We start from the raw sequence: 16,982 nt of genomic DNA, 5'->3' as shown, positions 1-16,982 counted from the left end.
AATTGAATGTTAATGATAAGCTCGTTAGATGCTGATGGCAAGTACTTTATTGTCCCAGTTTGTGCAAATAAGTACAGGCTGAGGGATGGTGAATGTGGCTTCCTAATTGACAGCTTTTGGCCTCACCCTTTGCTGCCCTGGCTTTTTTTTTAGTCAGCCAGCCAGCCAGACTACCCATCTGCCACCATTCTGAACACTCCTTAGACACCTGAGAAAACAACGCAGTGAACAGAGTTGATTATCCCTCTCCTAAAGGCACAGCCTCAATCAGAGAGCTGTTTGAAACAGTTCACACCAGACTTTTTTTTTCTTTTTTTTCCGAGACAGGGTTTCTCTGTGTAGCTCTGGCTGTCCTGGAACTCACTCTGTAGACCAGGCTGGCCTCAAACTCAGAAATCCCCTTGCCTCTGCTTCCCAAGTGCTGGGATGGATTAAAGGTGTGAGCCACCACTGCCCGGCTACACCAGACATTTTTAAACCTACACACCTGGAACTCTAGATGACCCTGTAGTCATCTCAGGCTAGAAAGGAGGACTATTTCCCATGATTGGCCAGCAGAGGGCCTACTGTGACTGAGGAGACAAGGCTGTGATTGGCATAAACATTCTCTAGCCAGGTAAGCAGACTGGCTGTTCCAGCTCAGGCCGTGAGTCACGCGAAAGCTCTCCTCTCCTACCTCTTGTGTTGCCGGTTTAGATTTAGTAAAAGGCATCTCTACAGGGGTTTTTCTTGCCTGTTTTTTTTTTTTTTTGGGGGGGGGGGTTCGAGACAGGTTTTCTCTGTATAGCCCTGGCTGTCCTGGAGTTCACTTTGTAGACCAGGCTGGCCTCGAACTCAGAAATCCGCCTGCCTCTGCCTCTGCCTCCCGAGTGCTGGGATTAAAGGCGTGCGCCACCACGCCCAGCTCTTCTTGCCTGTTTTTAATAGAGCTGACTGAATTGGTAGCATGAGAAAGAGCAGATGAGTAGCTGTGGTACTGTGACAGCACAGCTGCCCAGCACATTGGGAAATGCACAGTCATGCAGTCCATGGTTTGACAGGTCAGAGGGGAACTGCATGCAAACATTTTGCTTCACAGATTCATAAAGAGCCTGTAGGATAAAAGACAAATGGATGCAGACAGTGGTGACAGGCACATCTCTTCTGAGTCGGAGGCCAGCCTGATCTACAGAGAGAATTCCAGGACAACCAGGGCTACACAGAGAAACCCTGTGTCTCAAAAAACAAAACGAAACAAAACCAGAAAGACAAATGACCCAGGCTTGATCTACACGAGCTCTTGGACACCCAGGGCCATGTAGAGAGATCTGGGTAAAAACAAAATGTACCAAAAAAAAAAAAAACAAACAAACAGACAGACAAACAAACAAAAAAACACAACAACACAACCGTAAAAGAGACTGAAAGAGCCAAAGGAAGCACGAAGGACTCCCTAGACAACAGCAAATATCAAGGGAAACCCTTGCCTGGCAGTGGTGGCACATGCCTTTAATTCCAGCAGTTGGGAGGCAGACGAAGGTGGATTTCTAAGTTCAGGCCAGCCTGGTCTGCAGAGTGAGTTCCAGGACAGCCAGAGCTACACAAAAAAACCCTGCTCCCCCCCCCCCAAAAAAAAAAAGAAAGAAAAGAAAAGAAGAAGAAGAAGGGAAGCCCTCTTGGAGGGGTTAGGAACTAGACCAGTGCTTGCTGTGTGATACTCCCCACCACGGTGACAGTGGACTAAGCCTCTGAAACTGTAAGCAAGGGCCAATTAAACACTTCCTTTTGGGGGCTGCAGAGAAATGGCTCAGCAGTTAAGACCTCTTCCAGAAGTCCTAAATTCAATCCCAACAACCACATGGTGGCTCACAACCATCTATAATGGGATCCGATGCCTTCTTCTGGCACTGGGGTGTACAGATAGAGCACCCATTCAAAATAAATTAAAAGTAAACACTTTTTTCTTTTCAAGACAGGGTTTCTCTGTATAGCCCTGGCTGTCCTGGAACTCACTTTGCAGACCAGGCTGGCCTCGAACTCAGAAATCTGCCTGCCTCTGCCTCCCGAGTGCTGGAATTAAAGGCGTGTGCCAAGCCCGTTCCCTTGCCTGTGTTTTCTCTGGATAGTATGTAGGAACAGTGGGAATCTCATCCATTCATGCGCGTCACTAATTAGATGACGAGGCATTTGGCTACCTTAAGAGAGTCATAGTTACTCCTGCCGTTTACCCGGGCTTCATTGAATTTCTTCACTTTGACATTCGGAGCACAGGGCAGAAATCACAGCAATGGGACACTAGGACACTGAGCATTGTGTGGGGTTGGTGTGGTGGCTCAGCAGGGACAATGCTGAAGAACTGAGGTCAGTCCTTGGAACCTATAAAGATCTGCATGCTTGCGTGCCTCTTATTCCTCTAAGTGTTAAGGCAGCGAGACCACTCAGGGTCAGCAGATGGCAGGTTCTCTCTCTCTCTCTCTCTCTCTCTCCTCTGTTTTTTGTTTGTTTGTTTGTTTGTGACAGGGTTTCCCTGTGTAACAGCCTTAGCTATCTGCCCTGGAACTCACTTTGAAGACCAGGGTGACCTTTAATTCACAGAGATTCTCCTGCCTCAGTGCCCCAGTTTGTGCAGGTTCACCTTCATACACATTTCCTTTCCACAATTCCTACCTTGAGTGTAGTTTCTATGAGCTACCATTGGGTTTGGTTATTTTCTTTCTTTCTTTTTTTTTTCTTTTTGTTTTTTTTGAGACAGGGTTTCTCTGTAGCCCTGGCTGTCCTGGAACTCACTCTGTAGACCAGGCTGGCCTCAGCTTGCCTGCCCTAAGGTTTTTCTCTTAATCATGAATAAACTGTCCAAAGGCTTTATTTGAGTCTTTGACCTTCTGTTTTCATTCGTGTCCACACTTCCATTATTTTATTAATGAGACTAGGAACACCCAAGTGAGGACCATGATTTTCTCCTTAACATGTGGCAGGACTTCTCAAGATTTCCAGTAGGAGTGGCTGGGCGTGGTGGCTCACACCTTTAATCCCAGCACTTGAGAGGCAGAGACAGGCAGATTTCTACGTTCGAGGCCAGCCTGGTCTACAAAGTGAGTTGCAGGACAGCCAGGGCTATACAGAGAAACCCTGTCTCGAAAAACAAAAACAAACAAACAAACAAAACAAAAAACAAAAAAAGATTTCCAGTAGTACTTCTTTCTTTCCTTTTTTTTTTTTTTTTTTATGTCTGCAAATGTCTGTCTGCATGTGTGTAAGTATTCTGTGTCCATGCCTGGTGCCTGCAGAGATCAGAGGCTGAAGTCAGAGCCACTGGAACTAAAGAGTATGGATGTGAGCCTCCTTGTGGGTGCTGGGAATTGAACCCTTGGCCTCTGCAAGAGTAACAGATCCTCTTAACTACTGAGCCATCTCTACAGTCTTCCCCCTCCATATATATATAATACATATATATTATATGAAAAATATTTTTGAGACAGTCTCTTTATGTGACCCCAGCTGTCCTTGAACTCCCTATGTAGTGGCCTCAAAATCAAAGAAATCTGTCTGCCTGTGTCATCTGAGTGCTGGGACTAAAGGTGTGTGCCTGGCGCTCTTCTCCTGTCTTTTAAGTCTTTAATTGGCAGACAAAAGAACCCATCCCTGTGTCCCTCCCATGGTAGAATGGAGAACCAACTCCTGAAAGTTCTAGTGCAACCTTCACAAACAACCTAACATACATACCCATTATACCCATGATGATGATGATGATGAGAGGAGGAGGAAGAGCAGCAGAAGCAGCAGCAGCTGAGTATCTTGTAATCCCAGTGCTGTGTAGGTAGAGACAAGAATGCCCAGAAGCCTTCAGGCCAACCAGCCTGGCACATGCAGTGTTGAATAATGAAGAGATCCTGCCTCAGACAAAGTGGGAGGCAAGACCCAACACTGCAGCTTTCCTCAGCACCCACATTGTGACTCACAACCATCCACACCCTCTGGGTCTGACCTCTGCAAGGCAGCAGGTGTGGGCACAGTTCACTTACATACATGCTATCAAAGGTACAGGAGCGACCAACTCCCTCGGGTTGTCCTCTAACACATGAGCCTGGATTACACACATAGTGCAGTGCTGGAGAGATGCAGTGGTTGAAAGCACTTGCTGTTCTTGCAGAGGGCCTGGGTTGGCTTCTCAGCAACCCATGTGGTGGCTCACAACCATCTGTAACTCCTGGTCCAGGGGATCTGACACCGTCTTCTGACCTCTGTGGGCACCAGACATGCATGTAGAGTACAGATATGAAGGAAAAATACTCAACATGTAAAGCAAAAATGAATAAAGTATTCACGAGGGAGGGGTCTAGAATCCGAATAAGGGCCTTTGGGATGGCTCAGTAGGTAGAGCTAACTGGGACCTGCGTGGGGGAGGGAAAGCACTGACTCCTTCAGGCTGTCTGCCAGCTCCCGTTTGCACATCATGGCATGCATGATGTGCACATGTGTGCACACAATATTCTTTATAAAGGAATGACATTTAAATAATCAAATATTAAATAATCAGAATATCAGGCTTGGGAGTGTAGCTTGTACCGGAATGCCTGCCTGCTTACCATGCCAAAGACTCTTGGTTCAAGTCCCAGAACCACCAAGAAGAGAAAACTCAGAAAGACAACAGTCCTGAACTGAGAACACCGGAAGCTAGAACTCCGCAGATCGTATAGGAATTGCTTCTCAAACATGAAGAATCAGAAAACCTAGAGTTCAGAAAACATGATTCCAAGCTGAGCTGAAGCCACGGGCAATGCAGAGGCTTCAAGAGTAGAGGCCCCAACTAGAGCCAGCAGCTACCACTCCCTGAGGAAAGCTGCTAGGGCTCTTGAGTGGAGTTGTCCAGGCATGGTGGTGCAGGCCTATAGCCCCAGCATGAGGGGCCTGAGGCAGGAGGGTTACAAAGAAGCCAAACTGAGCTCCATAGCAAGACAAAAAAAAAAAAAAAAAAAGGGGAAAAAAATATGGGAAGGCAAAGAGGTGGCTCAGAGAGTCAAAATAGCTGCCACGGTGCCTGAGGACCTGAGTCCCACAGCCTGAGTTTAGCCCCCAGGATCCACAGGATTGAAGGAGAGAGCCAATTCTTGCAAGTTGTCTTCTGCCTTCCATGTGTATGAAAGGGTGTGTGTGTGTTCAAATGCTTGTAACTAGATTTACAATACCAGCTAACAGAGCTAAAAGCAGTGTCAGGCCCTTTCTTTCTTTCTTTCTTCTTCTTCTTCTTCTTCTTCTTCTTCTTCTTCTTCTTCTTCTTCTTCTTCTTCTTCTTCTTCTTCTTCTTTTTTTTTTAAGATTTATTATTATAAGTAAGTACACTATAGCTGACTTCAGACACACCAGAAAAGGGCATCAGATCTCATTACCGGTTGTTGTGAGCCACCATGTGGGTTCTGGGAATTGAACTCAGGACCTTCAGAAGAGCAGTCAGTGCTCTTCACTGCTGAGCCATCTTGCCAGCCCCAGGCCCTTGCTTTCTAATCAAATGGCATTTTGCACTTAATTTCCAGACCTCTGGTGAGAGGCAGATTCCTTTGTGGCTGGGTCCTGGGCACAAAGTGGGAGCAGAACAGAGCAATGCCCTCTGCATTCTGATCTTTTGTTTGTTTGTTTTGTTTTTTGTTTTTGTTTTTTCAAGACAGGGTTCCTCTGTATAGATATCCCTGGCTGTCCTGGAACACACTTTGTAGACCAGGCTGACCTCGAACTCAGAAATCAGCCTGTCTCTGCCTCCCGAGTGCTGGGATTAAAGCGCCACTATGCCTGGCGCTGCATTCTGACCTTTAGGGAGCAGGGCAGAGAGATGCCCGCTACATCCTGATCTTTAGGATGAGTCTGCTTCCTGATCCCTTAGCCCCAGCTTGGGTTGCTTCTATCAGCTGCTGTGCCCCCGTGCCCCCGTGCCCCCGTGCCCCCGAGCCCCCGTGCCCCCGTGCCCCCGTGCCCCGTGCCCCCGTGCCCCCGTGCCCCACCACCTCGGACCACAGACATTAGAGGACTGAGGTTGCTGGGGCTTAAGCTCCAGGAAGCACAGCATGCCAGGCCAGGCTGCAAACTGTACTTTTTGTGCAGTGTTCTACTTTCGTAATTGGTCCATGCCCTGTTTCAATTTTATTTCTCTTTTCTTTTTGTTAAGTCTACTTATTTCTGTGCATGTGTGTCATGACACAAGTGTGGACAGCAGAGGACAACTTGTAAAAGTTGGTTCCCTCCTTACACCTGTGGATCTCAGGAATTGGAGTCGATAGACCTGGTGACAACAACCTTATCTGCTTTGTCATCTCTGGGATCTCTGGCCCTCCCTCTCTCCTTCCCTCCCTTCTTTCCTTCGTGAGAATAGAACGAAGGGACTCACATGCTAAAGAAGTTCTCACAGTTTTGTTTTGTTTTTTCAGGACAGGGTTTCTCAGTGTAGCCCTGGCTGTCCTGGAACTTGCTCTGTAGACCTGAGATCTCTGTAGATCTGGCTGGCCTCAAACTCACAGAAATCTGCCTCCCACATGCTGGGATTAAAGGTGTGCCACCACATCCGGCTTTAAAAGTATTTGGGCCAGGCCTTTAAAGTTGTGCCTTTAATCCCAGTATTTGGTAGGCAGAGGCAGGTGGATTTCTGAGTTCAAGGCCAACCTGGTCTACAAAGTGAGTTCTAGGATAGCCAAGGCTACACAGAGAAACCCTGTCTTGAAAAGCTAAAAAAAAAAAAAAAATTTAGAAGAGAGAGGCTGGGAGGAGAGGAAGGAGGGGAATCTGTGGTCAGGATGGATGGATGGATGTGATGGATGTGATGGATGTGATAGATGGATGGATGGATGGATGGATGGATGTGATGGATGGATGGATAATAAAATGGTATTTAAAGGTTTTATTTTTATTTTATGTGTATGAGTGTTTGACTACATATATGGATGTATACCATATGCATACCTGGTGCCCATGGGTGTTGGATTCCCTGGAAGTAGAATTTCAAATGATTGTGAACTACCATGTGAGTTCTGGGAACCAACCCATGATCCTTTGCAAGATCAGCAAGTGCTCTTAACCACTGAGCCATCTCTCCAGCATCCGACCCAATTTTAGCTTTTTAATTTCAGACAATGTCTTCCTAAGTGGCCCATGCTGGCAACTTTCTATCCTCCTACCTCATCCTGCCTTGTACTTGGAAATACAAACCCGTTCCACCCAGCTTTTCTAGGTGCTACGCCCAGGATGGACCACACAACTGATGTGGTCATATGGATATGTGTTTCCCAGGCCACCTCCAGGGAGCTCCCCATACCTTCTTGATTTCATTGCTATTCCCCAGAGGTCCCTGATTTTGAGTGAGCAACAGTGCCTGGGGACCCTAAGTGGACTGTGTCGTGCCGAGCCTTCCGCCCACTCCACTCTCCAAGCTGCTCTCTCCAAGACTAGGGCTCCCATAGGAACAGGTGGTTGATGGGGGTGGCATTCTCTGACGCTTGCCTGGTCCCAGAGGTCCTCATGCCTAAGAGCCCACCCCCTCTATGTCTTCTGCCCACCCCTTGGAAGCCATCTCCTGGACAGGCCTGGAGCTCTTGAAACACAGTAATAGAAAATCCTTACAACCACTGAGTGCCTACTGTGTGTTAGATGTGCAGATTTGTGCACATTTTTTATATTTGTTTGATATGAAGACCTGGCTAGCCTCAAATATAAACCAGGTCCTAACCATGTAATTCCAGCAGGCTGGGAACTCACTGCCCCAGCCTCCTACATGTGTGAGTGGCAGGCAAACTTGTCATTACTTGTCTTTTAACGCAAAGAGATGAAGTGGTCACTCTCACCATTCCCTCACTCTAAGGGAGGATAGAGAGGCAGAGGAAACGATAGCACTTACAGACCCTCTCTGCCTTCATCAGCATCAAGTCTGTAGCATATCTGAACCCAGCCACCCAGATCCAGGTGAGGAGGTACCTGCTGGAACCATTGGGGCACTTCTACCTCTGGGATAGGTGACTCCTCTGTCCCCCTCACTCTCTTTTTTAAAAACTCAAACATTTCTTATTATTTTATATGTATGAAATATGTATATATGTGTATGTGTTTTACCTGCATGTATGTTTCTGGACTACATCCATGCCTGGTGCCTGAAAAGGCCAAAGAGGAACTAGAGGTACAGACATATGAACCACATATAGGTGCTGAGAATCAAGATTATGTCCTCTGGAAGAGCAGCCACTTCTCCTAACTGCTGGCCCATCTCCCCACTGATTTGGAGTGCGCAGCAGCTCCTGGGGACCTAAGTGGCCAGGCAGTGGGCGATGTCATGCTGAGCCTCCTGCCCACTCCTCTCTCCAGGCTGCTCTCTCCAAGACTAGGGCTCCCATAGGAACAGGCGGTTCCTTTGGTTTGAAGATCAAAATAAGGTGTTTCAAATTGGAAATGGTGGCCTGTATCTATAAACCTAGCCCTGGAGGTAGAAACAGGAGGGTCAGAAGTTCAAAGTTATTCTTAGCTGCATAGCATGCTCAAGGCCAGTCCGGGCTGTATGAGAACTTCTCAACTAGAGGCTTGAGGGATGTCTTAGTGGGTAAGTGCTAGAGGAGTGAGGTGACTAAAGCCATTTTAGTGGAGTCTTGAAGTTTATAGAAATTTGCTAGGAAAAGAGATAAGGGAGGAATATTCTTTTTTTGTTTGTTTGTTTGGTTGGTTTTTCGAGACAGGGTTTCTCTGTATAGCCCTGGCTGTCCTGGAACTCACTTTTTAGACCAGGCTGGCCTCGAACTCAGAAATCCACCTGCCTCTGCCTCCCAAGTGCTGGGATTAAAGTGCGCCACCATGCCCAACTGGAATATTCTTATATACAGGTGAACAAGTCACCTGCTGTGGGGCTAAGCCCTTCCCCTGATTGACTTTGGCTGGGGAGGAGGTCTTGTGCCAAGATATTGTTACAGAGGAGGCTCTGGAGTTTGGTAGGGCCCAGTCAAGCCTCCTGGGGCTGAGGGTTCCAGGAGGAACCTCTTAACATTCTAGCTCTCCAGAAACCACAGGGATGGCTTCATGTGGCCAAACTGTCCTGCCTGCTTGCTTTCCTGCCTTCCTAGCTCCCCGCACCCCCATCTCTTTGATTTCCTTCTTCTTCCTAGAGCTAGGGTCACATAATCAGGCTGTTTTGAACTCAAGATCCATGCTGGGATGATAGGAACGTGTTCCCATGCCTCAGCCCCAAGCTCAAGGTCTCCAAGTATTAAGCTACCTGTAGTGCAGACTGGGTTTGGGTGGGATCTCAGGAGCTGTACTAGGTAAGAAGAGGTACAGCCCTCAGGGAAGAGTGGCCCCACGCGCAAAACTGCCCTATGCTAGCCCACCAGAACTCTGCTGTCTCCTCTCCTTAAGTGCTCCAGTTGAAGCAACTCCTACCAAGGGGGCATCCTTTTGCCCCTGGCAGCCCATTCTTGTATTCTGAGACCGTGGTACCGGAACTCCCTCCTTGACAGTTCCCTTTCTGGGGGCGAGGAAAGAGTAAGCAAGGAGATCCCCCACTAGAGCTTCAAACACAGTCCAGCTTGCGAACTACTCATTGAGAGGCTTCTAGCTGCCTGGGTTCCCTCTTCACCTCCCTCTCCATCCTCCTCTCCCTTGGGTGAGTGCGACATGTGCGGCGGGGGCGATCCGGGGCGGGGCCACTGAAAGGCTGTAGTCGCACCAACTGACTGGTCTTCTCCATCCTCTGGAGCTCCGACGTTCTCGTTCTCGGAGACATAAACCCAGTTCTTGTCCTAACCCTCCAAGGGGCAATTGACGTGAGCGCGCTGGCGTCTAACAGAGAAGTGCGGGGCCCTGGGCCCGGGACTCCCAGGAACCGGCCCCTGCTGCCCCTGCTGCTGCTTCTGCTCTTGCTACCGCTGCCCGCCAGCGCCTGGTATAAGCACGTGGCGAGTCCCCGCTATCACACAGTGGGTCGTGCCTCCGGGCTGCTCATGGGGCTGCGCCGCTCGCCCTACCAGTGGCGCCGTGCCCTGGGCGGGGCTGCTGGACCCCTCTCCCGGCTCCCAGGACCGGTCGCCCGCGGCGCTCTCCTGCTTCCTTCCTCAGGGCAGGAGCTGTGGGAGGTACGAAGCAGGAGCTCACCTGCAGGGCTTCCCGTCCATGCACCCTGGAGTCCGCGGGACCTGGAGGGAGTCCGCCAACCGGAGCAGTCGCTAAGCCTTCACTCCTGGATCTCAGAGGAGCCCGCTGCTAGGTAAGTAGGAAAGAGAGGAGGTGGGCGTGGCATCTGGCAAGGGAATTTCCAGGGGTCTTAGACCACACAAGACCGCGAGCCTATGGGTACTGGTGGGTTTTTGTTGTTGTTGTTTTTGTTTTTTCCCTTTTTCTTGTAGCTCAGGCTGAACTCCTCCTGATCCTTCTCCCACATACCAAGTGATAGGATTACAAGTGTGCACCACCACACTCGGTTTACGTGGTACTAGAAATGGAACCCAGGACGTCACATATGCTAAGCAAGCACTCTGCCTACTGAGTTATACCCTGTTTTCCAGCCCCCCCCTTTTGATATTATGCTTCCCTATCTTCCTGGTTGCTGATTTTACATGTGTGGGCCACTACGCCCCCCCTACCCATTCTGTTTCCCATCACGTTAGGAGAATTTCCCAGAGTTCCTTCCATATCAACCTGAGGACAGAATGGAGAGCCTTGCCCCTGTCTCTAGAGTCCTGCTTTGTTCTTTCTAGAGCCTTCGGAGAGACGCTTCGTGCCCAGCCATGGTTCCTGCAGCAAGTCATCTTTGCCGATCCTGTCAGGCCCAAGAACCGATGGCGCCCCCATGCTTGACCTAGGCAGGAGCACAGCTTGAAGCTCCAGTCAGGCCTCGTGGTCTGGTCAATAAAACCAACCTGATTCCTGCGCCCCCGCGTGTGACCCTTTTTCTCATTGTGTACTTAGCATCTAGCTTCAGAGCGCACATAGCTGCGCGCCTACGCCCTGGCAAATGTCAGGAAGCCCTCCCTGACCAGACCAGCTCATCCGTTTGTCCTTAGGGACAGACACAGTGCGGAGAGCAAAGCTGAGATGCTTCCGGGGCCTTGGCTTGCTTCCTCCGTATGTTCCCTTCCCTGTTCATGTGTGTTCAGGGTCCCGAATATGATGACCCACCCACCAAACTTCTACCGGGATCAGAGCAAGACACCCCTGGGTCTGGCCAGACCATCGAAGCATCCAGGAGGGAGAAACTAGGGAGTGGAGTGTTCAGGTGGCCCTCACTCTGTCCTCTGTCCTGATTGCTGAGACTTTTCTGCAGTGTGAGCTTTGCCTCTGGCCCAGGCAGCACACCAGGATTTCGCCCACTTTCTGGTATTAGTTTTAAGCCTGAATTTCCTTGAATCCTTTCCCTCCCGTCAGCATCTGGAGAGCAAGCAGAAGGCGCCGGCTTCCTTTATAGCCAGGCTTCCACTCTGAAGGAACCCCCCCCCCCCGCAGCCCCCACTCCCGGACTCTCATTCTCCTCTGCATTTCCAGTCTTTTGCTCTGGTCCCATGTGATCAAGCTGTGTATCGAAGCACAGATCTATAATTCTTGTACTTGAGAGGCTGAGACAGGGTGGTTGCTGTGAATTTGAGACCAGCATAATTAACATAGTAATTTCCAGACTAGCTTGGGACAGAACACACACACACACACACACACACACACACACACACACACACACACACACACACACACAGAGAGACCACACTCACACCCATGCATGCACATCTTTGGGCTTCATCCAGCTTCACACAACTAGACCCCTCACCCTCTGCTGCATCTCCAAACTTCTAGCATCTGTCTTTTCTCAGACCTAAGTGCTGGGACTCCTCAAATCTCCCTCCCCATCTGCTGTTGGAATTCCCCTGTAAACATGTGGTGAGCTCCCCTCTAGATCCACTTCCCAAAGGCAAAGAACAGGTGGACCCCGACTGCTGCCCCACTCAGGCCACTCCTGACCCACTATGTCCTCCTACCAACTGAGAGCCCTCCTCCCTATAGGTCAGCGCTCCACGCCTTTAAAAGATTTAAAAAATTATATGTGTTGCCTGCACGTATTCAAGCGTAACATGTGCAGGCAGTGTCTTGGGTGCTAGAAGAGGTCATTGGATCTCCTGGGACTTGAGCAACAGGTGGTTGTGATGTGGGTGCTGGGATTGAACTCGGGTCCTTTGAGAGAGTAGCAAGCACATATAACTCCTGAGCTTTGTCTTTGCCTCCTGCATTTTATAATTACATTTTGTTTATTTATTTTTGTTCTCTTTGTTTCTTTCTTTTTTTTAAAGATTTATTTATTATATGTAAGTACACTGTAGCTGACTTCATACACTCCAGAAAAGGGAGTCACATCTCGTTATGGGTGGTTGTGAGCCACCATGTGGTTGCTGGGATTTGAACTCATGACCTTCGGAAGAGCAGTCAGTGCTCTTATCCACTGAGCCATCTCACCAGCCCTGTTTCTTTCTTTTTGTCTTTTTTCTTTTCTTCTCTTCTCTTTCTTCCTTCCTTCCTTTCTTTCTTTCTTTCTTTCTTTCTTTTTGTCTTTTTTCTTTTCTTCTCTTCTCTTCTCTTTCTTTCTTTCTTTCTTTCCTTCCTTCTTTCTTTCTTTCTTACTTTCGTACTTTCGTTCTTTCTTTCTTTTAGACAGGGTTTCTCTGTGTAGCTGTCCTGGAACTCACTCTGTAGACCAGGCTAGCCTCAAACTCAGAAATCCGCCTGCCTCTGCCTCCCGAGTGCTGAGGTCTTTGTTTCTTTCTTGTGAGTGTGTACACACTTCCGGAGGTCAGAAGACAACATGCTAGAATTGGTCCTATCCTTCTACCATGTGGGTCCCAGGGGACAAATTTGCAGCCATTACCCACTGAGCTATATCAGCGGCTCTACACTTTTTGTTTATCTTTGTTTTTAATCTATTCATTTATTTGGGGTGTGGGTACACGTCTTCCAAGGCACCTGTGTAGCTGCCAGAGGTCATCTTGCAGGAGTTGGCTCTTTTTCCACTCTGTGGGTCCCAGGGATCAAACTCAGGTTATATGACTGCCTTATCTCTCAAGCGATCTTGTGGGCCCAAAAATGCTGCCTTTCTCCCAGTTCTTTTTGTTCAGTTGGTTTGGTTTGGGTTTTTTTTGTTTTGTTTTTGTTTGTTTGTTTGTTTGTTTGTTTTTTTAGAGACAATGTTTCTCTGTGTGTAGCCCGGGCTGTCCTGGAACTCACTCTGTAGACCAGGCTGGCCTCTGTAGATCTGCCTGCCTCTACCTCCTGCCCCCTAGGACTAAAGGTATTATTTATTCATATATTCAGCTCTCTCTCTATTTTGGCTGTGATTTGCAACAAATTTAACCTTTCAAAACATCAGTGTCCTGACCTTGTCATTCCCAGGTGTACAATATCCCACTGGCTCCCCACTGCCCCTGGGGTGAGCATAATGCTCTCACGCTCTCTGCTCGGCTACATTTGTTCTCTGTCCTTCCTACCTCCTGCTAGATGTATCCTGAGCATCCTAGAGAGTACATTACAAAAGACTCTTCAGGCTTCTTTAAATGATCCTTTAGGGGCTTCTCCAGCTCTGGACCTCTCTTGCTCAGGCCAAGGTACACAAACCTCTGTTTCCTTGGGTCTGAGCAATGTTTACCCAGTGCTTGCCAGTGCCGGTGTGGAACGCCAAGTAGCTGGCAAATGTTTGGTCACAAGGGCTGGGGACTTGGTTTGGTTGCCTAGACCAATCTCATTCTAGAGAAGTGGGTGCCAGGGCCCAGGGTGAAGGGCAGAGCTAGCTGAGTCCTATTAGAGGTCTTCTCTTTCTATTATTCCCCAAGGCTTGCATTCCTCTGCTTGAGTGGTGTAACCAGCAAACAAACAAACCCACAGAAGTGGAACTGGTCTAAACTAAGGAAGTGAAGTATGAGGTGGATCTATCTATCTGCCTGCGATGTGTCCCACGCACCCCTAACCTTCCAGCCCCTGTCCTGCCCCGCGATGGAGCAATCACATTTCCTTCCGCCAGGTGGCGCTACGCAGCTATCGTCGGCCGTCCACTGCCAAGGAAGGGAAGGGGGCGGGGTGAGGTTTCCAAATTCTTGAAGGTGGTCAGTTTCCTGTTCCTTCTTTCCACCCTTTCTCTCCCTGCCCTGTCCCTTTTCTTCCGGATTTCTGTACTTTCTCCTTTCGTAACGCTGATCACGCCTGCTCCAATTTGGGGATCCAAAGAGAGGCGTGATGTAGTTGGAGGGAGGCCTTAAGCGAGACCTGATAGATGTAGGCAGGGCCATTACTACCCATTAAGGTAGCTGCGCTTTTCCAGGACGATCCTAGCCTTTACCAGGTGTCAGAATACGGGCTCCTCCCCTGAAACAGGGTTTCCCAGGTCCCACACACACACAGCCTTGGCGCTTTCAAGAAAGATGCACATACATTTTTTAAAATTTATTTTTTATTTTTTATTTATTTATTTTTTATTTTTATTTTTTTGTGGTGTTTCGAGACAGGGTTTCTCTGTATAGCCCTGGCTGTCCTGGAACTCACTTTGTAGACCAGGCTGGCCTCGAACTCAGAAATCCGCCTGCCTCTGCCTCCTATTTTTTTTTTTTTATATATATACTGTTTAGTGAAAAACCCTCTGTCTCACTAGGGGTGCAACAGGGCACCTCTGTTGCCTTGGATAATCCAGAGGAGGGAAGGACTGCTATATCAGTTCTTTGTCACACAGGTGAGCCATTTGTATAGCAGGTTGTAGGGTGGGTGAAGCCTGGTGGGGAACATACCCCTAAGCATCCCATGCTGTCTCAACCTTCTTGGATGTTGCCGGCCTGGGGGCTAGGTTTCCCCACCTTTTAAAGAGGAAGAAAGATAAAGCCCTCTGGACTCTTAAGGCCTCACTAGCCACCTGCCTTCCTATCCCATTCTCTGAGGTGCTAACCTCATGGGAGGGTATACCTTCAAGTCTCGTTCTGTCTCAACTTGCACTGTACCTGCCTCTCAGGTCCACGGGGGTTTTCTGTCTGCCTAAAGCCTTGGAGGAAATTAGGGAAGAAGGTCCAGGAGGTGTGGTCTTTGAGAGACCCCCACCCCTGCTGCACCAGGCTTTTTCCTCTACCCCTGTGCCTGTCACCAACTCCCTCTTGAAAAAATGGTCACCCTTGGTCTGCCCTGGCTGTTTTCCTTTCTTTCATTTTTGATACAGGATCTCATTGTGTAGTCCTGACTGGCCTGGAACTCACAGAAATCCAACTGCCTCTGCTTCCCTAGTGTTGGAACTAGCCACTAGACCGAGCTCTGTTTTATTGTTTAAATGGGCTCTTTCTTGTCCAGTTTGGTTTGTGAGGTGTGTGTATTTTAATCCTGTGTCTGTGTAGGGGTATGCATACATGAGTGAAGTTGCCCACGAAGACCAGAAGAGGGTGTTGAATCCCCCTAAAGCTGGAATTACAGAGAGTTGTGGGGTATCATGTAGGTGCTGGGAACCAAACAGAGGGTCTCTGCAGGAAGAGTAAATACTCTTAACCACTTAGCCATCTCTTTAATCAGTTTTGCTTGTTTGTTTGTTTGTTTGTTTTCTTGAGACCGAGTCTCATGTAGCCCAGGCTGGCCTTAAAGTCACTATGCAGTTGAAGATGATCTTGATTTTTTTTTTTTTCCTCCCAAGTGTTCAGATTAGAAGCATGCCCAGCGGGTTTGTGGAATGGTCGAGATACAACTTAGGGCTCTTTGCATGCTGAGCAAGCACTCTAACAGCTCAGCTACATTCTCATCCCTGAGTTTGTTTGTGTTTGTTTGTGAGACAGTCTTCCTGTAGCTTAGGCTGGACCCCTTGGATTATGAATGGTTGTGAGAGAGGCGTTGGATTCCATTATGGATGGTTGGAAGCTGCCTGAAGGCTGCTGGGAATCAAACCCTGGTCCTCTCAACAGAGGCACCATCTCTCTGGCCCCATTGTTTGCTCTTGTTTTTGAAATATTCTATCCAGGCTGGCTACAAAGACCACAGAGGTGCTGACTTCTGGTGGCGGCCTGGCTTCCCTTCCTTGCTGTTTCACACTGCTGGTCCAGGCTTCCTTTGTGGCTCAAGCCCACTGATGGGCTAAGACTTCCTTTCTGTCACCTTCCTTGGCACTTTCCAGCCCTTTCGCTTTAGGAACTCCTTTGCTATTACTCTGTGACTGCAGAGCTGTATCATCCTTGGCTCCTGGCCCCTCTGAGACTACATGTTCCTGCCCTTATTCCTCCCTCCCCCAAGCCCCCATCCTATTTTTAGTCATGGGCTGAGTCTTTGGTGACAGAGAGCCAGTGAAGGGCCCGAGGTTGGGGTGGGAAAAGGTCCCCTACCTTCCTCAATTCCTGGCTTAGAGATCTCCCATCTTGCCAACCTCTTTAGTGTGACCACAAAGATGCTGTTAGCAGGTCTGGCAGGTTCCTGGTTATTCTGGGGATAACTTCCAAGTTTCACACGGATGGGATATACATAGTTTATACACATTAACCATCTCCATGGGCAACCAGCATTACGCCAGGCTCAGTGAAACCAATCCTAAGCTAGAAAGACAAACTCTTTGGATAAGCAGGCAGACAGATAGATGGAAGTGGTCAGTCAGGCCTGTGGCAGCATCAGCTAGAATCTGAAGAGAGGGCTGGAGGCAGGGAGCAACAAAGTATCCTCAGCCTAAGTGCCTTTTAGGAGCAGCAGCTAGGGTGTGGGTACCCAAGGGGCTGCTGCTGAGAGGTGGGTCCTAGTGCTTGGGTGGGGGTTGAAAGCCTCAGCTAAGGGTTCTGGAGAGAGGGGAGGGAGAGGAGAACACTGAGCTAGGACTGCTTCTCCTATCCACATGGGGAACTGTCTGAGCTGGCTGTACCTGACGCCGGGGGACCAGGTAAGTGAGGAGCTGTGGGCTGGGGAGAAGCAGGCTGTGGGTAAGCCTGGATCTCAGCTGTCTTATGTGTTGGGAGGATGCTTCAAGGTGAAAGTGCAGTCTCACAGTACTGGACTCTAGCAGAGGGTTTTCTCTA

General features: G+C 48.9%; 1 protein-coding gene across 1 annotated transcript; it reads left to right on the top strand.

Annotated features, from left to right (window-relative positions):
- Nucleotides 1-9,643: 9,643 nt before the first annotated feature.
- Nucleotides 9,644-10,867, top strand: Npw (neuropeptide W). Its single transcript, NM_001099664.2, has 2 exons — nt 9,644-10,201; nt 10,692-10,867. Exons 1-2 carry the CDS (start codon nt 9,771-9,773, stop codon nt 10,789-10,791), a joined length of 531 nt encoding a protein of 176 aa, NP_001093134.1. The 5' UTR covers nt 9,644-9,770; the 3' UTR covers nt 10,792-10,867.
- Nucleotides 10,868-16,982: the final 6,115 nt, after the last annotated feature.

This window comes from Mus musculus, chromosome 17 (assembly GCF_000001635.26).
Source record: "Mus musculus strain C57BL/6J chromosome 17, GRCm38.p6 C57BL/6J".
In the NCBI taxonomy this organism is placed as follows: domain Eukaryota; kingdom Metazoa; phylum Chordata; class Mammalia; order Rodentia; family Muridae; genus Mus; species Mus musculus.
This window is presented reverse-complemented; position numbering and strand designations above follow the sequence as displayed.